The sequence below is a fragment of the Budorcas taxicolor genome, chromosome 2 (assembly GCF_023091745.1).
Source record: "Budorcas taxicolor isolate Tak-1 chromosome 2, Takin1.1, whole genome shotgun sequence".
In the NCBI taxonomy this organism is placed as follows: Eukaryota; Metazoa; Chordata; class Mammalia; order Artiodactyla; family Bovidae; genus Budorcas; species Budorcas taxicolor.
In genome coordinates, this window is record NC_068911.1 from 50,885,494 (window position 1) to 50,913,032 (window position 27,539).

The 27,539-nt window shown below is 37.0% G+C and overlaps 1 protein-coding gene across 1 annotated transcript in view; it reads right to left on the reverse strand.

The window, feature by feature from the left end:
* Positions 1-446: 446 nt before the first annotated feature.
* ANKAR (ankyrin and armadillo repeat containing) overlaps positions 447-27,539 on the reverse strand; it is a 52,385-nt gene continuing 25,292 nt past the window's right edge. The window contains exons 9-22 of the mRNA XM_052636192.1: positions 25,178-25,282; positions 23,622-23,863; positions 21,625-21,793; positions 17,791-18,032; positions 17,490-17,643; positions 17,244-17,405; positions 15,760-15,866; positions 13,384-13,506; positions 10,224-10,382; positions 9,055-9,172; positions 6,385-6,494; positions 4,699-4,895; positions 2,006-2,052; positions 447-694 (exon numbers count right to left, since the gene is read on the reverse strand). Coding sequence (XP_052492152.1) covers positions 447-694; positions 2,006-2,052; positions 4,699-4,895; positions 6,385-6,494; positions 9,055-9,172; positions 10,224-10,382; positions 13,384-13,506; positions 15,760-15,866; positions 17,244-17,405; positions 17,490-17,643; positions 17,791-18,032; positions 21,625-21,793; positions 23,622-23,863; positions 25,178-25,282 — 2,183 coding nt within the window. The remainder of the gene's footprint in view (positions 695-2,005; positions 2,053-4,698; positions 4,896-6,384; positions 6,495-9,054; positions 9,173-10,223; positions 10,383-13,383; positions 13,507-15,759; positions 15,867-17,243; positions 17,406-17,489; positions 17,644-17,790; positions 18,033-21,624; positions 21,794-23,621; positions 23,864-25,177; positions 25,283-27,539) is intronic.

Below are 27,539 nucleotides of genomic sequence, written 5' to 3' on the forward strand. Positions count from 1 at the left end.
TTCAATGTTTTTAAATGTATACATTTCAGATTTTTAGAAGGCTCATGCATCTGTGGTATCTATCATTAAATGTCTTATGGTAGCACAATGAGTGTTAACATGTAGGCTACTTTGAATCAGACCTTTTTAGCCCAGCGTACCAATTTAAAAACTCTCTGTAACATTTGATTTTATATATATATATATACACTAATTATGTCACTTGTGTCAGCTGCTTAATGGTTTTAGGTGCAGGCATTCTATTATAGAAAATGCTACTTAATCTTTGAAGCCATATATCAGACCTGATGTTAAATTCCAGTAGACATGCTAAGGAAATTTTGTTAAACATCAATATCAAGAATTTGCATTCAAAAAGATTATTCAGTTATGTATATTTTAGCACAGTTGAAAATAAACAATTTTATAAGATTGCTCAGGAATCCTTTCACACTAAAATGCTTTTATTAGCCTTCTCCAGGCTCCGGATTAGCTTTCTGTACATGTTTCCCAAGTTGGTTCAAAAGCACTATTCTTGGTCTTGATACTGTTATGATATCTGATGAAATTGCAGATGAAAAGGAAAAAATATTATGAGAAACAGTAGTCTTTTTTGTTGTTTTGAAGAGTCCCATGAAGTTAGTTACAGGAGGTATAAAAGTCAGAGAATCTCTTGGTTGAACTTTGGGTTTTAATTTTCTTCGGTGCTCTTTCCCTAAAAAGGAAAGAGCCATAATTAAGTGTCTCTTAAGCCTAAGACCCCTAGGAGTAGTCTCATTGCTTTCAATTCTATATATTTCTGTTTCTTCACATCGCTGAAACATACTAAGAGGGCAGATCCGTAGCTTCCAGACTTTGAGATGCTGGAATGCAAAAATCTGTGGAGATCAATATATGTTGCAAACTTTTTATCATGCCAAGTTGGCACTAATGAAAGAACAAATGCCAGCTACTTTAAACATCATTTTGGAAAAGAAGGGATATTTTTATGTCAAAAGAAGGTGTAAAAGCCATTATCTTAGAATGGAGGACTTTACTTGAATGAAATTAACTTTATTAGACACCTAGTTGTCCTTTTTCCTTTTTGTCGTATGTTATCACAAACCTGGTCTGGACTTTGCAGACCATTACTGGAATACATATTATTCAGAAGCCAATTTTAAAATGAAGGAATAATGGAACTAGCTTTATCCTTCTAGGTAAATTACTCTTGCACTGAAGAAGTGATACAAAAACCAGACCATACAGAAATCATTCTACTACCGATGATATTCAAAAATATAGCTTCCACACATACCTACCTTCCCTCAGATACTCCCTGATAAATGAAGTTCTTCCCTGTCCTTTTCTTTTCCTATTCTCTGTCTTTGCATTTGTGACTCCAACAAAGTGATCTTGATTTCAGAAAGTTCTGTCTTTGCTTTTACAATGAGGTAATATACCATGTGGACTGATTTTGGGTCCTACACTAAGCACACATGATGAGGCACGAAGCATGTACATAAAGGCAGTACGTGATTTATTTTCTCTGTTACTAGTAGGAATTGGATACTAACATGATAAGATCTGGATTCTGATCTCACAGGCCTCGGCCACTCAGCCATCAACTCTATAAACTCATCTATCAACTCTATAAAACTGAACATAATATCAAGGGAAAGAATGTCATCTCTGCTGTAAGAACTTACAGGCAAGTGGTACATGAAACAGAGTAATAGCAAGATGGTAATTAAAGTCATACTTACATGTTGTTTCAATAATGACATTTCTATGCATGGCTTATGAGAAAACGCAGAGTAAGACAGGGATTTCTGTCAAATGACGTAAGTGGGGAAGCCTTAAAAGGAATGATTAACACAGCACGGGCTTGTAAAGGGGAAGATATTTTAGATGTGTAAAACTAGAAAAGCAGAAGTTTACCGGGAAACATCTTTAGGTAGCCTCTACATTTTGAATTCTTAGAAATAAAGCAATTATAAAAGGTCTGAATAGTAAGTATCTCTGAGATAAAAGAAAAATCAATTACCTTTCTTAAAGACAGGAATTATGGATGGTCCTCCATTTTTCTCCAGACTGAAAGGAAAACACTTTTATCACAAAAACTAGAAATATATAAAAACTTAATATACCCAGGTACCGTATTCAGTGCCTAGTGGTCTAATTTATACATGTTACCTGTACTAACTATGCATGTTACCTGTAAGTACTTTATAGTCCATCAGTCATTTATTCACTTACCACCCAAAACATGTGGAAGATTCAGTATGCTTGAAGTGAATAGGAAGAGTTTCATGGAAGAAGAGACACTTCAGCTAGGTTTTGAATAAAATAGGTCTTTAAATAGATGAGTTGGGGGAGGGTATTCCAGACATGGGGAACAGAAGATGAAAAATTACTGCAAAACAGCATGGCATGTTCAAAGGGCACTAACTACTTAGGCTAGTGTGATCAGAATTAAAGTTATCTGGAAACTTTATTTTCAAAGTAATGTGGTACTAATAAAGTATTTCAAGCTAAAGAATAACAAGGTATACCTAAGTTGATATGGTGTGGCTTTAATAGAAGTATTTTAATCATTATCCTGGACATGTAACATATAAATATGGTGTTACAAAATTTCCCTGGTAATAAAATGTAATTTTAAATATTAAGACTGCTTATGACAGATGTGTTCCTGGTTAATTTGATGAGGAAGGAACATTTGCTTTTGTCAACTTCAATAAGACAGGCCCCCGTCTGTTCAATATGCCGACTTCGTGGCTGTAGGGTAACATAAAACTGGCTAGTACTTTAGGCTCAGATTATTTTCACATAGGGTCAGTTAACAGTATGATTTTGTCTACATACTTCAAAATTTACACATCCAAAAACTCTTCTAATCTGCCATTCTCGGGGCTGAATGAGGGTGTGGGAATAGAGAAGTGGTATATACTCCAAAACAGTGCTGCCGTGACCCCAACCAAAATCAATCTACTTTATGTTTCCAGTAGTGGTATCAAGGGATATTTTGTGGAAATTAATAATCTTTTAGCACATTTCCCATAGTTTCATTTAAATAAAATTCCCTTGCAGGATTGTTATGAAAATTAAAGGGAATAGTCAATCTATATAAATACTGTAAGGAGAGTACGTAGAATTATTAGTTATGAGAGTAATTGTTATTTGTTTACCAGTTCTCCCTTACTTGGTATTCATTCCCGTAAGTTTACTGATCACTTGTTATTGTTTATAATCCTGAAAATTGAGAGTTCACAACTCCAGGGGATGCCATTCACCTCACAGTAATTGTAGATGGCAGTAAAGTGTACTGAGAAGGAGTATCTTATTCTAATTCCCAAAAAGTTGCCATATGGGCTAGCTGTGGGAATGATTGTATAAAATAATACTTCCAATATTTAAATTAATTTTTTTAAGTAAATATTATTTTAAACATTTTTTAAATTAAAATTTTTTACCCAGAAAATTAAAACAATTGTAATTTAGTTTTCCCTGGATTATATAAAATTAGATAATAAGTTTTGGGTATTCAGTTTTTCAAAGAATTCAAATTAAAGTGACTGAAGATATATTCATTTTTCTCTATACTTAAAATTGATTTATAGAACCATGATACACTACTGGATTCTACTGTCTTCTATTATTATAGAGTTAATAATATATCTTCAGTAGTTCTGTTTCTTGTGTGTAAATAGCACTATTCGCAGAGACTTAATTCAGCTGTAATTATAGAAGAGAAAATACGCCCATTGTAAGGAGATTCTCCTCTCCTCTCTTTTTACAGAAACTTAAGTTCATGGTAGAACTGCAACACTGAAGCAAAATCCTCTGAATAAATGCCTGGCAAACTTTGCCATAACTTTAGCCACTGGGTCTGATTAGCCTTGTTTATACCCTGTGAATTTGGCATAGCTTTGAATTAGGTGTAAAAGCCCCATTTGATGCCAAGGTCATAGTGGCATTCCTGGTTGCCTCAGAGCTCTCAGATGTACCCCAAACCTACCAAAGAATGACTTCCTGAATCACCCCACTAGGCTCCTCTGTCCATCCAGGCAATAGTACTGAATTCTTGCCTAAATTCTCCAGGCAAGAATACTGGAGTCAGTGAGTGAGTGAAGTCGCTCAGTCGTGTCCGACTCTTTGCGACCCCATGGACTGTAGCCTATCAGGCTCCTCTGTCCATCCAGGCAATAGTACTGGAGTGGATTGCCATTTCCTTCTCCAGGAGATCTTCCCAACCCAGGGATTGAACCCGGGTCTCCCGCATTGTAGACAGATGCTTTACTGTCTGAGCCACCAGGGAGGTCCTTACTGGAGTCGGTAGCTATTCCCTTCTCCAGGGGATCTTCTTGACCCAGGGATTGACCCCCAGTCTCATGCATTGCAGGCAGATTCTTTACTCCTTTGAGCCACCAGGGAAGCCCAAACTGAATTTGGAGGCAAGTAATCTTCCAAAAACTTCTGAAAAGTGGATGAATAACCCTGACCAGACAGGACCCCCAAGATCAGTTGTATTCTTGTCTGCACTCTAAATTCTGTTGCTAAGTTGGAATTAAAAAGAGGCTTTGGCAGTAGACATTTAGAATGAAGTCTTTCCTTTGTTATACACTGCATAGATTCGTATCAAGGATAGTTCCCTTTGTTTGATCTTCCTTAAACTAACTTCCTTAAAAATTCGTCTCAGTAACTTCACTACTGCCACTGCGAATATAGGAATAATACCTTAGGGAAGGAAGTCCCACTTTCTGTTGCATTTCAAATTCCTTTAAAAATGCTGGGTTTATACTTGCATCTCTGCTGATATAATTTGTTATACGAAGGAACTGATTAGGCTTATTCCTGCATTCCTTTAATAAGAGTCGGAAAGCATTTGCATTGTAAGTTAAGTAACCAAGAGCACTGGAGCAAGCCATGCGAACCTAAGTGAAGAAGAAACAATTTCCCCTTAAACACTGAGCTTTGTTCTTAAAATATCTAACCCAGTGTGCTCATTAAATATTCCATAGGAAATCTCTGTAGAGATCATACAGCAAATAGGTATGTCAGCTGATGGCAATTTATAGACAAAACGTAGCCATATTTTTCGGGAGGCCTGTGAGTTGCCATTGATTTCGAGTAGTTGTTCTCAGTCCTGGCTGCATTTTGGAATCACCAGTAGTTAAAAAAAAAGCCCACCAACTAAATACAGTCTCTCTTAGTAGAATCTGGTGTTACATGTATTTTTTTAAGTGCCACAGGTGATTCTAACGGGCAGCCCAAGTAAGAACCTTTGAGTTTGAACTAAGGTAGTAGGTCTCGGTGTTCACTGTGAATTGGAATCACCTGGATAGCTATGAAAATCTTGTCTGTATTCCGCCCCCTAGAAACTGATTTAATTATTTTGGAGTTCAGAGAACTGAATATTGGGACGTTTCAAAACTGCACAGGTGATTATAATATAGGAAACTAGGTAAGAAACCAGAGCATAGAAGTAGGTTAAAAATAAGCCACCCAAGGAAGCAACTCAGTTATCCACTGGCAAAGCCAAAGACACAAGCCCAAGTTCCAGGCCATGGGACTCCAGAAAAAGTAATCCTTCCTTTGCAGGAAATACTCTCTGCATTTCACTCTGAAGTAATTTGGTTGTTCATATAATAAAGTACACCCCTGGGAAGTTCTTAGGAAAATCTCTTCGTGGTGGCATAAGAAACATTGAAAAAAATGAACGTAAACCAAGCCCATGCAGGGTACCAGAAGGCTGACATATTGGTCTTTACACTGACATACGACTTCTGTCTATGCCCCCAAATCTTCCTTGGCTTGCACAGCGGTCCTGGAGCAGCAGCCTCAGCTTCTGGGAACATGTTAGAAATGCAAGCTATAATGCTAATTCTACACCAGATATATTAGATCAGAAACTTTGGGAACGGAGGCCAGCAGTCTGTGGTGTCACAAGTCCTCCGGGTGATACAGCCTTAAAGTTGGAGAAATACTGCCTTTTAGCCCTTCCAGGAAAAGAAACAGAAGCAACACACTATCATAGCCAACTGGGCTTCACACACCCTCACTCTTAGCTGTTGGGCAGGTAAGGAAAACATTCCAATGGATTCCACTTTCACTCATTACAAATAATCACAGAAATGACTGAGTGACTTTAATTATAAAACATTTTATAAATAAGTATTTTTGTGTCATCTGTGTACTTACTCATAGACTGAACCTTAAAGCCTGAAGTTAAAACCAATGTGCATATTTTGTGGGAACCAGAATTGTGAATAGCAAAGGTAGGACTAGAAAAGTCATAAAGTTTTGAGTTAGTAATATGAACTGTTAATATTATATGACACTCAGCCTGTGGAGAAATTGGCCCTCAGAAGTGAGAGGCAAATTATTTTTAGGATATTCTGTTTTAGAATTACTTTTTCTTACCTCTTCTTGTCCTGAGTACAAATGATAGCAGAGCTGTTGGACTGTCCCTAATGTGGTAAATGCTTCTGGAATACCAGCTCGTGAATGAGCCAAGGTAGCTATTAGGTTCCCTATAAATTAAACAAGAAAACATGCATGTGCCATTTAATTGATATAAACCAATATACTGTGCCTTCATTCATTTGCATATATGAAAGTATCAAAAAGCTTTGGAGTCACATCTGTATTAATGAAGAACTGCTGAGGAAAAATATGTGTGTGTTAAATATAAACTTTCCCCAAAATTATGGTTTGGTTTTCTGTCACAAACAGTAAAAGTTAAATAGGTTCATTTAAGTGGGAAGAATTTTGAAAAATCAGAGGTTTTCTTCTTCTTGGCTTCAGAATATATTTTATTTTGATGTTTTATGTTTTTTAATGATTATGAACATAATGTTTAAACTACGTAAGAAAATTGAATGTCCTTTTTGCAATTCAAATGGTTTTGAGTTAAGAGCTTAATTATATTTTTAAAATCAAGCAATATATTGCTTATTGACATTTAAGATCATTGAAGTTCTTCCCATAAAAGCAGTGTTTTGAGATTGAAGTAGTAAAGTGATCTAGTAATTAAATAACACGGAGAAGGCAATGGCACCCCACTCCAGTACTCTTGCCTGGAAAATCCCATGGACGGAGGAGGCTGGTGGGCTGCGGTCCATGCGGTCGCTAAGAGTCGGGCACAACTGAGCGACTTCACTTTCACTTTCACTTTCATGCATTGGAGAAGGAAATGGCAACCCACTCCAGTGTTCTTGCCTGGAGAATCCCAGGGACGGGGGAGCCTGGTGGGCTCCCGTCCATGGGGTCGCACGGAGTCAGACACGACTGAAGCGACTTAGCAGCAGCAGCAGTAATTAAAGAAATGTGCAGCTGCTAGCTAAAATTGTTTCATTACAATTTGTGTTTTATTTTTAGAGATTTCATGTGATATTCTTTCACAATATTGTTGCTGTGTTGGAATAAGTGTAACACAGTAAATCTATTTTTACATTTGTGGGTGGATACTTTATTGAGGTATTCACTGAGTTTTTGTTCTCCTTTTGTTTTTTCCAGCCTCCATTAAAAGCCAGAAAGACTTCTGTATTTATGGCCTCAGGATGAGGAGAGTTGGGTGGTATGGTCTGAAGCAAAAATTATCTAACGATAACCTTACTTTCAGGCTTATATTTTCTAAAGCCTGAGTTTATAGAAGGGGAGGAAGGGAAAAGGTGTCTTTACAGGATGCTTGAGGTTGGTGCACTGGGATGACCCAGAGAGAAGATATGGGGAGGGTGGTGGGAGGGGGGTTCAGGATTGGGAACTCATGTACACCCGTGGCGGATTCAAGTCAATGTATGGCAAAACCAATACAGTATTGTAAAGTAAAGAAAATAAATAAACGGAAAAATAAGTAAATAAATATAGGGATTAAGAAATGGGTAAGGGCAGAAAATCTAAGACTAAAACAGATAGCAGGACTTTTTGTGAAGAATTGCTAAGTGGTACACGTGGGAAAACTGAACTGCCGGCAACAGAAATATCAGTTTATGTAAAATTTCTGTGCTTTTGGAGCCTCTTCTGGAAACCTTACCAACTTGGACTTGAGCATATCATTTATTTTACTTTATCCCTGAAATCTAAATATCTGGCTTTGCTTGAGAAATCCCAGATATGCATATGACTCTGGAGATGCATATGACTCCAGTGGTGGAGTGCAGAGGAAGCCAAATAATTTTTGAGATTCAACATCTACCAGCCTGGGAAAATTAATATTTGAAAGCTAAAATAATATGGCATTTCTTGCACAGAGGAGTTTATGAGGTAAAATTTAAACCCACTACAATTGTTTTTCAGAGTCATAGAATTACTATGACTAAGAATGTTATTTAGATAAAATATATTTAATAACTCATATTAAACATGTATTTTTTTTCTAGCTAATTTTTGTTTGCTTGAATTTACCTTACACCATACAAATGTAACTTTGTGGCAGCAAGTGAAAATTTTTTTTTTGGTGTGTTCAATAATCCCTTTCAGTTAAAAAACAAAATACTTTATTTTTTGGTAGCTGTCGCTCCATATGGCTGTCATTTTGATACTGTTTTATGTTGTATTGAGCATGATAGATCAAGCAAACTAACATATTTATCATCTGGAGAGTTAGATCTGGATAGATATAGTCAAACAATTACCACTAACTATGTCAAGAGTGCTGCTAGACCATTTTGCTCTGCTACATTGCATAGCAACATAGAGAACTCAAACATGAGCCAAATATGCGCATTTAGTGGAAAGGAAACAGACAGAGTTTATCAGTATAAGTCTGCCAGTATGACTACAAAGTAGTGTATGAATTTTGTTGTTGGTAGTTCATAGTTGAATTCTCATTTTACATTCTGAAAAAATTAATTAGAGGTTTAAAAATAATTAGGAAATCAGAAAGGCTCTAATTGGGGTGCAGAATAGACTTTGATTGTTCCATGTAGACTCAACTCTGGAGTTCCACGTAGACTTACATGAATTCATTCTTAAAACCATGTGACAGAGTATCAGGCTTATTTTATTACTCCTCAGATTGCCAAAAAAAAAAAAAAAACTTTTTTGAAAATAGTTTTATGTGGATATGATTGACTTCTAGGTATTTCTTACCTGTCAAGACAATAGTAGAGGAATCAGCTGAATTTAGACTATCAACTAAAATAGTAACACCTCTTGCAGTCAAAGTAATGTGGTCCACGTCTATAATGACTTTAGCTAATACAATAATCTAAAAACAAAAAGCATAGAATCATTGAACATTTTCTACTCAGCTTCTGTAATTAACCTTTTATTTCTGAGGGGATGCTTCTCAGAAAAGTAAGAGGGTCAATTTGGTATGATCCAATAGAAGGAAGTGGCAACCCACTCCAGTACTCTTGCCTGGAGAATCCCATGGAGGGAGGAGCCTGGTAGGCTACAGTCCATGGGTCGCAAAGAGTTGGACACGACTGAGCGACTTCACTTCACTTCAATAGAAGAAAAGCAAGCTGTGCGGCAAGGACCCAGAGTGTGTTTCCCTATCTGATTACTGAGTAACCATCGTAGGCGATATTATTCTTCCATTTTCTTTCTACAATGTTTGCAACTTTTGCATCTGTACAGTATGGGTTCACAGAAAACACTTCTCTCAAAGAAGAGAGAATAAGGTCAAGAAGAAGCCAGAGGCATATGGTTGTCTACATGGTTGAAGAATCACATGATCAGCTAGAGATCTGCAGTTAGAAAACTTGTTTCTCTACCTGCTGCCTGGTAAAATAGGGGTGATGAAAATAATACTACATGCCTGTCAACCTGATAGGGTTGTTTTAAGCATCAGGTGAGGCAAAATCGCCTATTAATTTGTAAAAAACAAAGAAAAAAACCTACATCGTGTTGTTTAGTCGCCAAGTCATGTCCAATTCTTTTGTGTGACCCCCTGGACTGTAGCCCACCAGGCTCCTCTGTCCATGGGATTCTCCAGGCAAGAACACTGGAGTGGGTTGCCATTTCCTCCTCTAGGGGATCTTCCTGACCCAGGGATCACACTTGCATCTCCTGCATTGGCAGATGGATTCTTTACCACTGAGCCATCTGGGAAGCACCTAACCTTGTAAAATTCTACATAAATGAAGGACTCCTCATAAAGAGTGGAATTCTTATGAAGTGGAAGGGGGTGGTGTAAAAAATACTGTGAATTTTACAAAATCAGTTCATATTTTCCAGATCCAGTGTTTTTTCTCGCTTCCCAGTTTTCACTAAAAAGATATATTGATTTGAAATTTTAGCCATCAAATTTATACCTGAAATGCTGCCATTGCCTTCTCAGTTTCGATTGTTGATTCAAGGAAAGGTTCAAAAATTGATATGCTCATTTTTCCATTTTCCAATATTAAGTATTGTTGAAAGCGATTATTGAAGGCAAAAAGGGTTAATGCATAGCCTGCTCTTAAACAAATATTCTGGAAACAGGAGAGATGCATTATCTTTAGCTTCATTTATCATGTTACTCAAGGCAATAGGTGTTTTTTTTTTTTTTTTTTTTTTTTTTTTACTTTACAATACTGTATTGGTTTTGCCATACATTGATATGAATCCACCACAGGTGTACATGAGTTCCCAACCCTGAACCCCCCTCCCACCACCCTCCCCAAGGCAATAGGTTTTGAATTCTTCCATATTACGATACATTTCATTCTTATCTCTGGGAGTAAAATAAGACATAATTAGGGAAAACAGGTAGTAGAGTTGCCCCAGAATGTTATTAAACAGATAAAACAGAGAATTAGGTAGTGGTATCAGGGAGAAGAGAAGAGAAAAAAATTTTAATTTTTAAATGGAATGTTAGATTACTGATTATATAAATGAATACCTAAATGGTAATAGGAATCTCCATAATTTTATTAACCTTCAACTTTTAAATCACACTTTTATTTCAACATTTCAAAATACAATTGATAAATTAAAATTTCTCTTGTATAGCATGATATTGTTGAATTTTATGCATTCTGAGATGATGCCACTCATTTCTTAAATTTACTTGTAAAATTCTGCTGTATTCTAAGGGAGAATAAAAAATGATTTCCTTTTAAAAAATCTCATTTTAACATTCTGGGACTGGGCACAGAGCAAAAGTCAATTTTCCCTTTGGCAGTCCATTTGCCAAAGATTTACAAGTATGGTTGATCTTCTAGAAAGACCCAAAAGATAGAATCTTATCACTAAATCTTATTTTTAATATTTCATTTGAACACTGTGGTACACAGAGCGAGAACCATTATTCTCAGTGTGAGAGAACATTAATCTTAGTGAGTGTTCTTCTGTCACTGTTAAACATATTGAAATGCTATAGGTACATATGAAATATTCACAGATAAAAGTATGTGATGCCTGAGATTTGCTTCAAAAGTAATATATGGATAGTGAGGGAGTATATAAATGAGATAACTGCTGAAGACAGGTCATGGGAATATGTGAGTATGCTACCTTGTCATTCTATTTCTGTTTGAATTTTTCCATAATAAAAAGTATATAGTCACCAAGTACTCTGATACAAAGTAGCTCCAGTACTTTGGCCACCTGACAAGAAGAGCCAGCTCATTGGAAAAGACCCTGATGCTGGGAAGGACTGAGGGCAGGAGAAGTGTGCGACAGAGGATGAGATGGTTGGATGGCATCATCAACTCAATGGACATGAATCTGAGCAAACTCATGGAGATAGTGAAGGACAGGGAAGCCTGGCGTGCTGCAATCCATGGGGTTGCAGAGTCGAACATGATTTAGCAACTGAACAACAACACACACAGGAGTCCCCTGATCACAGGCAAGAAGAAAGGTATTAGGTATAAAGGGGAAGGGTCCAGAGAGTGGCGCAAGTGGTAACAACCTGGGAGGGATTGTGGAATGATGGAAAGTAGAATGGGCAGCAGAAGGAAAGGGAGAACATGGGTGTCTCTGAGGAGCGGGTTAGTGAGAGTAGCACGCAGATGGCACAGAATAGAGGACGCAAACGTGGGTCAGAAAGCCGTCAGATGATTCCTGCCCTGTTATTGCCCATATTACAGCAGCACTGCTCATCTTTTTGTGTACCACAGTAGAGTAAAATCCCGTTTAAAAAAATAATAATACAGTGACTTCATTTCTCCCCTTTACCACTCTCCTTTCTTCCTCAAAATCTCCTGGAGCTGAGACATAATTGGCAATGTTCTTTGCTCATTGCTCAATGCATGTAGAATAACAATAGTTTGGGAGTTTCTCTATTTCTCTAGGGTTAGTGTGGCCCATGGACCAGTGATAGTTCACGAAATAGTTGACAAAAGGATTATACAAACTGAGAATACTTGAAACAGCTCTTCCTTACAGTTAAATACCGATGAATAATAAAGTAAAAAAATTGAAATCACCACTAGGCATATCACAGTAATCATTATTGCATCAATGGATCCTGAAACCAGTGAGCAAAAGTACGTTGCATAACACAGTATTTCCATAGTCTCAGAGACACTCACCTCCAAATACTTGTTAATTACAAAGGGAAGAACAGTAACTAAAGGGAGAAATATGGAGCCATCACTTTAATCAGGCACCCAAAGTTAACACTGACAGTTATAAGACTTATCAACATCGTGTACTCCCTGCAGTGATGCACTGGGAAAGGCAGTGAAGAGTGTTCTCAACCAAAATGCATGACCTCAGTTTAACCACGAGAAACAGCAGATAACTCAAATTGAGGGACATTCTAGAAAACAACTGGCCTGGACTCATCAAAAATATTTAAGTCATGAAAGGCAAAGGACTTGAGTGTCACAGATTAAAGGACACTAAAGAGACATGATAACTAGATGCAATGTGGGATCCTGGATTGGATTTTGGAATAGGAAAAGGACATTGGTAAGAAACTGGCAAAAGTTAAATGAAGTCTACAGATTAGCTAGTAGTATTGTATCAATGTTAATTTCCTGATTGCCATCCAAGAAAGCTGTGTACTTTCAGAACACTCTGTACTATTTTTGCAGATTTATGGAAAGTAAAATTATTTCAAAATTTACAGTTTGGTTGCTTTAAAATTATCTCCTCATAACTATTTGCTGGGGAAAAAGCTATTCATTCATCACAAATAATTTGAGAACCACCACTCTAGAATACTGGGTAAGAAGTAGATGACTGAAGATTGAAAGGTCATAAAATTAAGTTGAAACTTGATGCATCCAGGACAGAAAAGATTTGTTTTTTGGCTTGCCACCAAGCATTAAAATTTCTACATTTCAAAGATAAAATATAACAACTATGAAAAATATGGAACAATATTATTACATCATTATAAACTAACAACCTACCAAAGATATTTTACATTTTTTAAATAATACATTTGAATATTGCATGAAAAAGACAATGAAATTTTGAGGATGTAGTCTAAAAATCATTTTCTTCTAAATGAGCTCTAACATTTCATAAAGTTAATACCTTATCTTCTGAGTGAAGAAGATAAAGGACATCAGCATAATCAAATCCTTCATTTTCTTGTAATTCCTTCTGCAAGAGATCATTCCTTAGGACAATGCATGCCAAGGAAAATGCCACTTCAACCTACATATGTAATTTTCAGAAATATATTTTTCACTCATGGTTTATCAAATGACACATTTCATCATTCAAATATTTATATAGGATATACCAATTCAAAGATACCATAGAATACCATTAATTCCATTTCTCTGACTAGTATTTAGAGAGTAGCAATTACAACTTCTGGAAAAATTCCCCTCATAATTTTTCTTTTTTTTTTTTCCCTCATAATTTTTAACAGCTGAGAAAATAATCTTTCTGTGTACCGCACAACCACAAAGCTCCATGAGGGCACAGGCGGAGGTAACCAGGGCCTACAGTACGTGTGAAGAAATTTATCACAAGTGCATAGTTGCATTCCTTTTTTTTAAAATTTCCTACCATGGTGCTTGTTAGCTACTGACCATTGAGATGTAATGCTCTAATGGAATGCTTTCAACTGAAGCAAAGCATTGGGGAATAATCCGGAGGAAGTTTTCTTCTGGTTCTGGAGTCGTTTAAGGCACATTCTGAAGCCCTTTAAGGAGACTGTTAATGAACCTTGGTATTACTGGGCTCAGTAGTAAATTTTTAAGTACTACACCATGGATTTCTATAAAAAGCATTGTGAATTTGAAAAGCATGATTATTATTGCAAAAATATTTACATTAGAATCTTACTTGAGGAAAAGTATTAAAATGTTAAATATTGTTCTGTTTTAATAAGTTTAACAACTCATTGAAAATATATGCTGAAATATAGATGCAACTGAAGTAAACTGTTTGCCATGAAAATGTACATTTTTAAATAAAAAATGTATTTTATATGTCATTTTCCTTAGTCTTGAGAAATTTATTTGTACTTTGAAAGTCAGTGCTGCTGCTGCTAAGTCGCTTCAGTCATGTCCGACTCCGTGCGACCCCGTAGACAGGAGCCCACCAGGCTCCCCCGTCCCTGGGATTCTCCAGGCAAGAACACTGGAGTGGGTTGCCATTTCCTTCTCCAGCACAGGAAAGTGAAAAGTGAAAGTGAAGTCCCTCAGTCGTGTCCGACTCTTTGCTACCCCGTGGACTGCAGCACACCAGGCTCCTCCGTCCATGGGATTTTCCAGGCAGGAGTACTGGAGTGGTTGCCATTGCCTTCTCCAGAAAGTCAGTGAAGTTTTTACATATAATTCAATCCAAAAAGTGCTAGCATGTGCCTCTTTTGTTTCCCTAATCAACTTCTGTAATGACATTATCTCTTTCATGGCAAGAAAAGCCAGATAACATAAAACATCTTTTCTGATAACAAAATAACAAACACTTTCCTTAACAGAAATCATGCTATATTTACTTACATATTTTCTTCATATGTTATATTTATTTTCTGATTTCTAGCACAGCCCTTACCAAATTTTAAAGAGAAAATAAATTTTTGTCATTACAGTTTGTGTGGCCAAGTATAGATGTCCTGAATTTCTAAAACCTTGGTAAAGGATTTTAATAGATGTGCATGTCATTTTACTAAAGGCATTTAACTAGAAGTAAATGGAAGAATGGATGACTCTTCAGCAACTCGTAGTAATTCCTAGCAGTGTCCACCCTTGAGAAAAGTATTGCTGCCAGCCAACACAGGTTGCTTGGTGGGAGGTAGGACTGTTCTGATGGTGTAAACACTGACAGGATTCATTTACATTTGAGAAATTTTACTACATAAATCACACATCCTCATTATCCCCACCCAGGTTTAGCAACCAGTATCTGAGGAAGAAGGGAAGAAATTCTATGAATAATCAAATATCTGAGGAATAAAACTTGTTCAATAAGTAAGGACAGAAGACTAAGACTTTCTTGTTAAATCTGAAGAAACCACATTTTGATAAAATTTAGTAATATCTTTGCTACTATCTTTGTAGCAATTTTTTTCACTTTAATAAGGAATTTTAATTTCCTTCATATTTTTGTTTTTGGCATTCTAGTCTTAAAATCTATATAGGAAAATTAACGCAATTCCCCAGAATTCAGGTTTGTTTGATTTTTTTCTTTTGAAGTATCAAAGAATCCACAAAACCTCTTTCTGTGGCAACTGTTTTGTTTAAAACTTCTGGGATTTTGTGATCTTTCATCAGAAAAAAACACAATTCTGTAAAGCAATTATCCTTCAATGGAAAAATAAATTTTAAAAAATTAGGATTTTGTTTAAAAGGTTAGATATTTTTATTATACTTCTGAGCTTGCCTAAAGATAAAAATTATTCTTTAAAAAGTCATTTATGTTAATTTTTACTATATCACACAAAAGTCTTGTATATACCTTAATATTAGGAGAAGGGTGATTTCTCAGTAGTTGAATAAGTACTGGAAAGGCATTTTCATCTACAACAAATTGTTGACTAACGGGATTGCTTGTATGAGCGACACCTGTAAGAACCCACATCTCAATGAGATAACGTTTTTTCCATCTTAGAAATGTTACAGTCAAACATAGCTCAATCTGTTTGGTTCTCAATGTGTCCTTGCATAATATGGTTGGTAAATTGCAAAAGCAAATGCTTTATTGATGCTATTTTACCTTAATTAACTTTTTAAAAGGCAAAGTGAATAATCCTGGAAAATTTACTGTTAGAACAGTTTTCTAATAGTCACAAAACTAAGAAATTAGAAGTGCTGGACTATCAGGGAATAATAATGTAATAGCTATCATTTATGTAAAAAAATTATGTGCAAGGTACTTCAGCTTATAGCTGCTACTGTTTTCCATTAAAAGTTTGTTTTTATAAAAATAACTTGAGTAATCACCTGGTTAAAATGTCTGGATTCCTTAAATACTCATACTAAAACGATAATCTTACTTCTTCTAAGCATACTTCTTTAATTTGCAGCTCTAATCTCAATTAAGAGACTCAAATCATCTTTCTAGTGGACATGAACGAACAATTTAAGATTTGTTCTTTTACCAATAAATGCCACACTACAAATACAGTGGGTTTACGTACTTAAATATAAGTACAAGATCGGGCCCCTTTAGGAACAATGAAGAGAAAGCACCTACTTACTATTACCCAGTGAAGTTTGAAGCAACTAAGGGAACAGGAGCAGCAGGGAATACTTTTGTTTCATTGTTCCCTACTCCCCTTTTCCACTGGCCACCAGGAGATGCACACAGGCAATAATTACATGACTATTCTTCATTCAACAGACAAGTACTGAATGCCTGGTGCACTAGGCACTGAGGTAGGGAGTGTTGCATGCATGCTGTATGAAGTACCTAAGATAAAACTGGCAAAATATTGTGCAAGAATTGTACACTGGAAACTATGAAACATTGCTGGGAGATATTAAAGGCCTAATTAATGAAGAAATATGTGTGTTTATGGAAAGGTTAATTCCTTTGCAAAGAAAGGAACAAGACCAGGTGGCCACTACCTAAACAGAGAATGGCTATGCAAAGAGTGGAATAGAAAAACGTGCTGCAGCATGAGAAACACTTCTGTATCTTCAAGAGCATATAGTTCCTAAGATTCAAAACAAGAAATATTTTTCTCTTAAACGTGAAAATAAGAGATTGCTTTAGGTCAAAATAGCCAAGGCTCATGGTCCTCATTTCTCACTCTAACCAGAATTCAAAGCAAGACTGATAGACTATGCTTAATTACATCAGCTCTACTCATTAAAGTCTTTGAGAAATAAAAATATTATAATAACAGGTTAGATATGGTTAAGGGCTGCAACAGTAGGGATGGGGAGGAAGCGTAGTACCTCACTAATATTTTTAGAACTGAGAATAAATGTACAAACCAATACAGATGGATCCCACTGCTTTGATGACGCTCAGCAGTGTGCCATCGGCTATTTTACTAATCCTTAGTAAGCGGACCAGTGGTGCGATCCCATTCCCTTCACATATTTGATTTTGGTGGATCTTGCTGTCCTTACTTAGAGCTATGACGGCTTCACCTCCTGACAAAGAAAAGCAAGAAGCATGTCTAACGCTCCAAAGTCCTGTTCTCTATTGTGTAGATTCATGCATAGAACATAACTTACCAACATACTGCATTTTAGCTGATGGTGATAAAAGCATATTTATGATAAAGTTGTATCCAATCTGTTCCGCCATATACTTTTGTTGTTTTAGTGTTTGTCCTGCCAAGGCCCAAAGTGCTACAGCTCCTTGTTCCTTAACATCTATTTGAAATGCCTATTTAAAAAAAAAATTCCATTCAGTCAATGAGGATTTACTGAATACCACAGGAATGTGTGTTTAATGTGGTTTCAGTTTTCTTTTCACTTAACTAAATTCAATATTGAATACTTTAGGAAAAATGAAAAGTAATGCAATTCCTACCTTGAGAAGTTTTAAAAGATATTTACTTAATGATTTTTCTAGAAATGCTCTCTGGATAGCAGGGTTGTGACTTGCCAGTGCTTCCACAGCCATTGCACCCTTCACTTGGACACTAAGCTGCTTTCCTTTAAACAGAGCCACCAGAGGAGGGATGGCTCCTTCCAGAGCCATAGCATCCTGAACTTCCTTGTTGTCACGAGCAACCTCAGCGATTGTAACAGAAGATACAGCTGTCAACATATCTTCAAATGAATTCAAGAACCAGTTAAATAAATCTTTTAAAAGGTAGGAATATAAGCATGCAGTGTATCACTAGTTTTCCATATTTAAAAGTCAAGTTTATAGAGTCTAGCAAATTTAGAAAATAAAGAAATAAAACTCTTCAGACTTTCCCAGCTAATCACAAACATTCCATGTAATATCATCCACTATTTTTGTAAATATATAATATATATTATATAAATATAGATAACGTTGTGCTGAGTCACTCAGTCGTGTCCGACTCTTTTGTGCCTTTATGGACTGTAGCCCGCCAGGCTCCTCTGTCCATGGAGATTCTCCAGGCAAGAATACTGGAGTGGGTTGCCATGCCCTCCTCCAGGGGATCTTCGCAACCCAGGGATCGAACCCATGTCTCCTGCACTGCTGGTGGATTCTTTACCGTCTGAGCCACCAGGGAAACCACTTTAGATAGTATTGTACTTAACACTGCTGCCGCTGCTGCTGCTAAGTCGCTTCAGTCGTGTCCGACTCTGTGCGACCCCATAGACAGCAGCCCACCAGGCTCTGCTGTCCTTGGGATTCTCCAGGCAAGAACACTGGAGTGGGTTGCCATTTCCTTCTCCAATGCGTGAAAGTGAAACTGCTCAGTCGTGTCCGACTCTTTGCAACCCCATGGATTGCAGCCTACCAGGCTCCTCTGTCCATGCGATTTTCCAGGCAAGAGTACTGGAGTGGAGTACCATTGCCTTCTCCGTGTACTCAACACAGTTGTACTATAAACACAGTATCCTGCATTTTAATTTACCAGTAAAAACAAATTTCTCCCATTCTTTATGAATATCAGTGTCTCCTAAATATTCCATTAATGTATATCTCACATTTCCTTAAACATTTACATTTTTAAAAATAATGGGTTGTGTCTAACTTTTCACTGTTTTAAACAATGCTTAGGAAAAATCTTGGCACATTTCCTTCCTGTTTGTATATTTTTCCCCTTAGCATAGAGTCCTAGGAATTATTGGAGTAACTGAATACATTCACCGTAGATTCATTTTCTTTTTTCTCCCTTTTCTCTTTTTTAAATTGAAGTATAGTTGACATACAATATTATGTTAGTTTCAGATGTACAGGAAACTATCACCTCAAAAAGTAACTGTCTATTCCCATACAAAGTAATTTCAATATTATTGACCACATTCCTTATGCTGTATATTACATCCTCATGACTTATTTTATAACTGGAAATTTGTACCTCTTAATCCCTTTCACTTACTTCACGCAACCCCCAAACCCCTTTGCCTGTGGCAACCACAGTTTTTTTCTCTTTATCTTCAAGAGAAAAAGTACGCTTTTTTCTCTGTATCTACTTTTTGTTTTGTTTGTTCATTTGTTTTCAGTTTTAGATTCCACATACAAGTGAATGCAGTATTTCTTTGTTTGACTTATGTCACTTAGCATAATACCCTCTAGTTCCTTCCATATTGCTGCAAATGGCAAGATTTCATTCTTTCTGTGGCAGTGAATATTCCATTGTGTATATACACCATCTTCTTTATTCATTCATCTGTCAATAGGCACTTGGGTTGCTTCAATATCTTCATTATTGTAACTAATGTTGCATGGAGCATGAAAGTGAAAGTCTCTCGGTCCTGTCTGACTCTTTGTGACCCCATGGACTCTACAGTCCATGGGATTCTCCAGGCCAGAATCCTGGAGTGGGTAGCCTTTCCCTTCTCCAGGGGATCTTCTCAACCCAGGGATCAAACCCAGGCCTCCTGCATTGCAGGCGGATTCTTTACCAACTGAGCCACATGGAACATAAGGGTGCTTTTATCTCTATAAATTAGCCTGTAAGTTTTCCTTGTGTAAATACCTACAAGTGGATTTGCTGGATCATTTGTTAGTTCTATTCCATATTGGCTGTACCAATTTACATTCCCTCCAACAGTGCACCAGAGTTCTTTTTTCTCCACACCCTTGCCAACGCTTGTTATTTGCTATCTTTCCAATGACAGTGCTTTGGACAGATGTGAAGTGATACCTGATTGTGGTTTTGATTCACATTTCCCTGAAGATTAGTTACGTTGAACATCTTTTCATGTGTCTGTAGGAAACTGAAAATGTCTTAAAGGGTGCATGCGAAATCTCACAGGCTCCGAGGCCCAGTGCAGAGAGGCAGTAGTGTGAAAGGTGCCAGGGACAGACCTACTTGCTCATCTTGGAGAGCCCCCAGGGGAAGCAGGAGGCAGCTGGCACTCCACAGGGCAATCAGACACCGAGACAGCTAGCTCTGTGATCTCCCTCGACTGTACTGATGCTGGAAGGCACATTTTGGAATCCTCCTTCTAGCCTATCAGTGCTAAGGGCCTGCCCCTCCCCTCCCGCCAGCTCGCTTGTACCAGTTCACGACAGGCGTCACAACTAGCTACCCATCAGAGCCTGCCCTGCCCACCAGTTGCCCACAGCAACCACACAAGGCAGGGCCTCTCAGCCAACGAGTCCCAAGGCCAGCCTTGCCTACCAGTGTGCCCACGGTAGCTGGCCCGGTTACAACAGGAGGGGGCATACAGCCCACATAAGGGTCCTCTCTGAGCATCTAGGTCTGATGGCCAGAGGGTAGCATGAGGCTGGACTCCATAGGACATCTCCTACGTGAGGCCACTTCTCCAGCCTACCCAATACACAGAAATAGACTCAGAGAATTAGGCAGAATGGGAGACAGGTGAATATATTCCAAATGACTTTATGAATTTGTAACAAAGGAAAAGAACTTTCAAATGATTTCACTACAAGAAAGAAGTTCTTAGATGATAATTGCTTAATTTGAAGTACTAAAGTAAAAGAAAACCTTCTGCAACAAACCCCTTATCCATAACCTTGTCTTACATTATAGCCAACATAGTTATTCTGTATTCATTCTCCGAGAGCTATACTAGAAAGAAAGATGATAAACTGAGCAGGAAGGAAAACATACAAGCTTTTCCCCAATTTTTTATTCCTCCCACTTTCTCCCAATTTTTTCTCCCCCCATATGTGGGGGAAAACCACAGACTTGAAGTTTACACTGTTATGTGTATGCTCATTGGGATGAGAAAATTCTTACAGAGTCTAAGAGACCATTTGCAGTAGCTGCAGAAACTGCCTCATAGCTTCTGGTGTTCTTGGTATTTCTATGCACTTCAGAGTCTAACAATTAGCCTAATTACCTCCTTACCTTGAATTTTGATATCCAATATCTCACAACAAATCTGAAGTCCTTATGTAACCTGAAAAATAGCTTCCAATGATCAACATGTGTCTTATTCACCCAAGAAGATGTCTACTGGCCTCCCTGGGCATATTAACTACATTATTTTTATTACTTGTGCCAACGTTTCCATTTTTTTAAATGTCTAGTTCAACATTTTAAAAATTAATGGCTTTGAGAATCAATTCCTTTTATAAATTCAGTGGTTTAAATGTAAGTGTTTCAGAAGTTAAGTTATGTTACACATGTCTAGATCCATCCTAAGTTAAATCCAGGACATCTATTCATAAATGACAGGTCCAAACCTTTATTTGCTTCACTTAATATATCCGGTCACTTTAAAATATATAGAAATAGAGACTTACCTGAATCGGAACTCAGAAATGAAATAAGGTATGGGATGCCTTTATGGTCTCTCACTGCTCTTTGGTTATTTTTGTTTCCCATACATAAGACCCGCATACAGTTCATCACATTTACTAGCACGCTTTCTATGTCTAAGTTTAAGAGATTTATCAGAGCTGGGATTCCATTCTAAAAATAAAATAGTATTTAATTATAATCAAATTCATTTAGGAGGTCTGCCATCTTTAGTTAGAAACACAAGTCTATAATCTTTCTTGATATAAATATCTGCTTATTTAGGACAGAACAATTGCCCATAAACAAATGTGTTTACCGATATGGTACATTAAGTGACAGTTGTCACAACTTTGAGCGTGTCTTTAATTTTAAGGTGAGTATTCTATAAATATATTTTCTCTCTTTTTTGGCCATTCCATGCAGCATGTAGGATCTTTGTTCCCCAACCAGGGATCAAACCTGCATTGGAAGTGCAGAGTCCCAACCACTGGACAGCCAGGAGAGTTCCTATAAATGTATTTTCAAATAGCCTCATTTATACCAAAATAATTTGAGGCTGCAAGTTCACTGTAACATTTAAGTATCTAAAAGTGAAACAACTGAGTAATATCAATTGAATATAATGCCCATTTGGAAATATCTGTCATTGTATACACTGCACTGGTAATTGGCAGTTATATTTATGTAACACAAAATACTCTTTTTAAATGTAAATATAGTTTACTAATTTCAAGTGGAGTAAAGATGGCATTTCTCCCTACTAACAGTAATAATGCAAGAATATTAAACAAGGCAAGAAACAGAGGTGTAACATTATTTTCAATAAAGCTAGGAGACATCTGTAATGCTGAACAATAATAAATGTTTATGAGTAACCAACAGAGATGAGAGAGATCTCCCATGGCCACTGGCTACAGGAAATACTGGTAGGACACAGTTTTCTAAAGTAAATGGCTCTACTTTAAGGGACAGGAAAACACACACACACACAATTCCCTGTCTGGAACAATAGGAATGGGTGTGGAGGACGGCAGCAGGATCTTCCCTTGACCAGTTAGTCATAAAGTGTTGCAAGTTAAGGAAGGCAAGGATAAATAGAGAATTATACTGATAAGATGTTTATAAGAAGACTTATTGGTGAGATAGAAAGAGACAGATTTTTGCACTGTGGAGGAAATAGAAACGACATGATGGGTACTATATCGCTGTCAGCTAAGGGAAAGCAAAGCTGAAACGTCCCATGCATACAAATCTGCAGCCTATGTCATATTCTTGCAGCCTAGAACATGGACCTGGGCTCTCTCCCACATGCATTTCCTGCAAATAGCTAGATTAGAAAGAACTTATCTCATTCAAGCTGAGTACTGATCAAAAAGGACCTAGAACAGGATCTGTTCAAACATATTATAAGAGAAAAAATAGGAAGAACTTATGACAGATAAAGGATGCTCATCAGAAAAAAATATATCACAAAGTAGATGAAAAACTTTAACTGAAAATGCTTTTGATATTATCAGTGAAAAAATTATATTAGGCGATTTATAAAACAAGGACACACAGAAGAGACAGCAGTGCTCAGGGAAGATTTTTTGAGACAAGGGACAGTGAAATGAGTTGGAAAAGCCCAGGAAAGATGTGAAGAGATATAAAAGACAGACAGTAGTCCACACAAAAATAAATAAGGCCAAAAACATAGCAAGAGACAAGGAGGGTAGGACTGGGTGGGGGGGAAATGAAATAAAATCAAACAGCGGGACTTCAGGGCAGGGTTGACACACAGCCCTTCACAGTGCCTGTTCTGAGCACAGAGCTCTTGTTCTTGCTCTTGTTCACTTTGGTCCTCATGGTATTGTGGCTGGTTTGCTCTTTGCATGCTCACTGAGATTGGAATTCTGCCCTGGGAGTTTATGAGGGCCACTGCAGAATGAAATGGGCATCTTTCTAGCTTCGATATGAGAGAGTCACTCAGCCAAAATGATGTTCTATGAAGAGAGCTTACGTGTTTGGCAACAACATCCTTGTTTTCAAGTTGAGCAATATCATATAGAATGACAGCGCATCGAGAGTGTAGCTCAGGTTCCTCAGAAACCAGGAGGTTAATCAAAGCTGGAATGGCTCCCGCCTCTACTAAAGCATGCACTATACTTGGGTGGGTTGAGATATTACTCAATAACCCAACTGTTTTGCACTGTAATTTTATTTTGGAGCCTTTTAATAGATTGATTAATGCAGGAATGGTGCCTACAATGAAAAGATCAAGAAAGAGCATGGTTTGTAACTATTTGTAGTCAAATTACCATGATAGACTTAATATTTATGGGCATTGCCATATAAACAATTAGCAAATAATTTGATGAAATACTTATAAAATTATCATTTGAAACCACACCAGTGCACTTTTCCATCTTGTCTATAGTGTGGGCAGTTCTCATTGTCTACACATTTGATTTTCACACAGCACACAATCATACATTTCATATTGGCAACACTAAGCCACCTTTGAAACACTGAATTTTGGCTTAAGATAATTGAAAAATAAATTATTTGGGCTACCGTATGGTAGAGTTCACTTTTGGTTATTGCATCAACCATTGCAGTGGTATATGCAATTATTCGAGCACTTTGTTATATTTTACCCATATTTTATATAAGCAGCTGTGAAAAATGAGAACAATTGGTTCAAAGATAGAAATCACTGGGCACGGTTAACATAGAAAATACTGCTTCAGTTGGATGCTTGTTACTTAGGTTCAGTGAAGGAAAAACACTAACAAGCATGCCTGAAACAGGGGAAACATAATGGGTATAATTAGGGATATATGTATGTGTTTAGCTACCTTAAATGAAACCTGCATCATGACCTATTTATCTGTGGTTCATTTTTTTGAACAAAAACTTTTTGTACTTGTTTTTAGGAACATGCTAGGGGACTGCCTATAACTTTTTCATTCATTCATTTATTCAATCAATCAATATTTCTGAAGCATCTCATTTGGGCCCAATATTCACATTAGAGTAATGGCTACCACAATGGATAGTGTAGATAGAATATTTCCATCATTTCAGAAAGTTATAATGGGTAGTGCTGTTCTCAAAACAATCCTATGAGGTAGTAACTATTTTACTAATGAGGAAATTAAGCATACAGAAATGTAAGCAATCAGTCTAAGTTCTAAATGCAGAGCTGGTTACAGACCCAGGCCTGATACTGTAACCGCTATTTTTTATAAATAAAGTGTACAAATAGAGAAAAGGGATAATTTTTCAGCGAAAGTAAACATAAGGGTAGTATGGTGAATTAATTTAATATAACTTTTAAGCTTGCAAAGTTTTAGAGAAATGAGCTTTATATAGTTTTTAATCCTGTGCCACTTTCACTTGAAATATAAAATTCAAGGTTTACAGGTAAAGGGAATTATCTTAGAAAAAACAAAAATAGAAACTTAAGATCAACTAAAAAGTTTTCTTCACAATCAGAAATACATTTTAGAGTTAGTGAACATATCTCTCCATTAAATAGCATAAGTAAAAGATAGTTAATAGATTTTACATCACCTGCGTCCAAAATACATTTCCAGTATTCATCATTTGCTAAGCAGATCACTTCTAAAGACATGACAGCCATCATCCTTCGTTTATAGCTTTCACACTGCAACATTTCTAATAAGTATTCAACAGAAAAATACACGCTGTAATTTCACAAGAGGTAAGAGCATGATTGATTCTGTTTCTGTATAGACCAACTGAAGCCATGAGTTGAGATCACCAACATCACCAGCTGCATTCTTTAAGAGGTGCACTGAACACCCGTGATCTTCAGAGTTTATAATCTATATAATACATCCTAATCTATATAAAATCTGTATAAAATATCCTAAAATTATTTATCTTTGGCCTGAATGACTTAGATTGGCTAGTCACATGGTTCAAAAATCATCTGGAAAATAATATAGCTCTTATGCCTGAAATCAGTTGTTGAATAAAATTTGAGTATAGGTTTTCAAGCATAGCAAAGTAAACTACATTACTGTCAATAAAAATCTGTTGTTTTCATTCAGTTGCTAAGTTGTGTCTTACTCTTTGTGACTGTAGCATGCCAGGCTCCTCTGTCCTCAGTCTCCCTGAGTTTGCTCAAATTCATGTCCATTGAATCAGTGATGCTATCTAACCATCTCATCCTCTGTCACCCCCTTCTCCATTTGCCTTCAGTCTTTCCCAGCATTAAATCATATATGAAGCTTTATACATTGTCTGAGTATGAAGAAGATACTTTAAAAAACCTTGAATGAACTTATACTCCAGATAAAAAATTATACAAATATACATGATTCTAAATAATTTATCTGGTGCAAACAAAGCCTCATAGAAATATCTTCATTCATCTCTTTTTACCCAGCCCCCATAATAACAAATCTAGTTCCAGCTCCTACCTAGGTAGTTGACTCCATGGTATTCTCTTTTAAAATTCAGGTTCCACTCCAAGAGCTAATCCTGGAAAGTTAAATGCTAATTCTTCTTTTACTGACAGTGGAAATGGCCAGCGTGGTGAGAGAGAGCGATTATAGAGCATGAAGCAATGAAGCAGTGGCTAGACGTTCATGGCTATTGTTCACATCATTATCAGGACTTCCCAACAATGGCTGTAGAAGGAATGGTTGTCAAGAATTTTTTTTGTACCATTAGGCTATTACTGTTAGGGGCCAGAATGTCTTCAGTTCATTCACTCAGTCATGTCTGACTTTTTGTGACCCCATGAACTGCAGTACACCAGGCTTACCTATCCATCACCAACTTCCAGAGCTTGCTCAAACTCCTGTCCATCGAGTCAGTGATGCCATCCAACCATCTTATACTCTGTCTTCCCCTTCTCTTACTGCCTTCAATCTTTCCCATCATCAGGGTCTTTTTTCAATGAGTCAGTTCTTCGAATCAGGTGGCCAAAGTACTAGAGCTTCAGCTTCAGCATCGGTCCTTCCAATGAATATTCAGGACTGATTTCCTTTAGGATCAACTGGTTTGATCTCCTTGCTGTTCAAGGGACTCTAGGGAGTCTTCTCCAATACCACAGTTCAAAAGCATCAATTCTTCAGCACTCAGCTTTCTTTATGGTTCAACTCTCACATCCATAAGAGTGATGAAAAAACCATAGCTTTGACTAGACGGATCTTTGTTGGCAAAGTAATGTCTCTGCTTTTTAATATGCTGTCTAGGTTTGTCATAGCTTTCTTCCAAGAACAAACGTCTTTTCATTTCATGGCTGCAGTCACCATCTGCAGTGATTTTGGAGCCTAAGAAAATAGTCTGTCACTGTTTCCATCTATTTGCCATGATGGGACCAGATGCCATGATCTTCATTTTTTGAATGTTGAGTTTTAAGTCAGCTTTTTCACTCTCCTCTATCACTTTCACCAAGAGGCTCTCTAGTTCCTCTTCACTTTCTGCCTTAAGGGTGGTGTCATCTGCATATCTGAGGTTATTGATATTTCTCTTGGCAATCTTGATTCCAGCTTGTGCTTCATCCAGGCCAGCATTTCACATGATGTACTCTGCATATAAGTTAAATAAGCAGGGTGACAATATACTGCCTTGACATACTCCTTTCCCAATTTGGACCCAGTCTGTTGTTTCCTGTCTGGTTCTAACTGTTGCTTCTTGACCTGCATACAGATTTCTCAGGAGGCAGGTAAGGTGGTCTGGTATTCCCATCTCTTTAAAGATCTTCCGTAGTTTTTTGTGATCCACACAGTCAAAGGCTTTAGCATAGTCAATGAAGCAGAAGCAGATATTTTTCTGGAATTTTCTTGCTTTTCTATGATACAACTTACCACTGTATTTCAAATGTGTTAGCCTTTATCAAAAGTAACAAGATACTCTTCTTAGTTTCTCATATATATATATATATAATCTATAGATATGG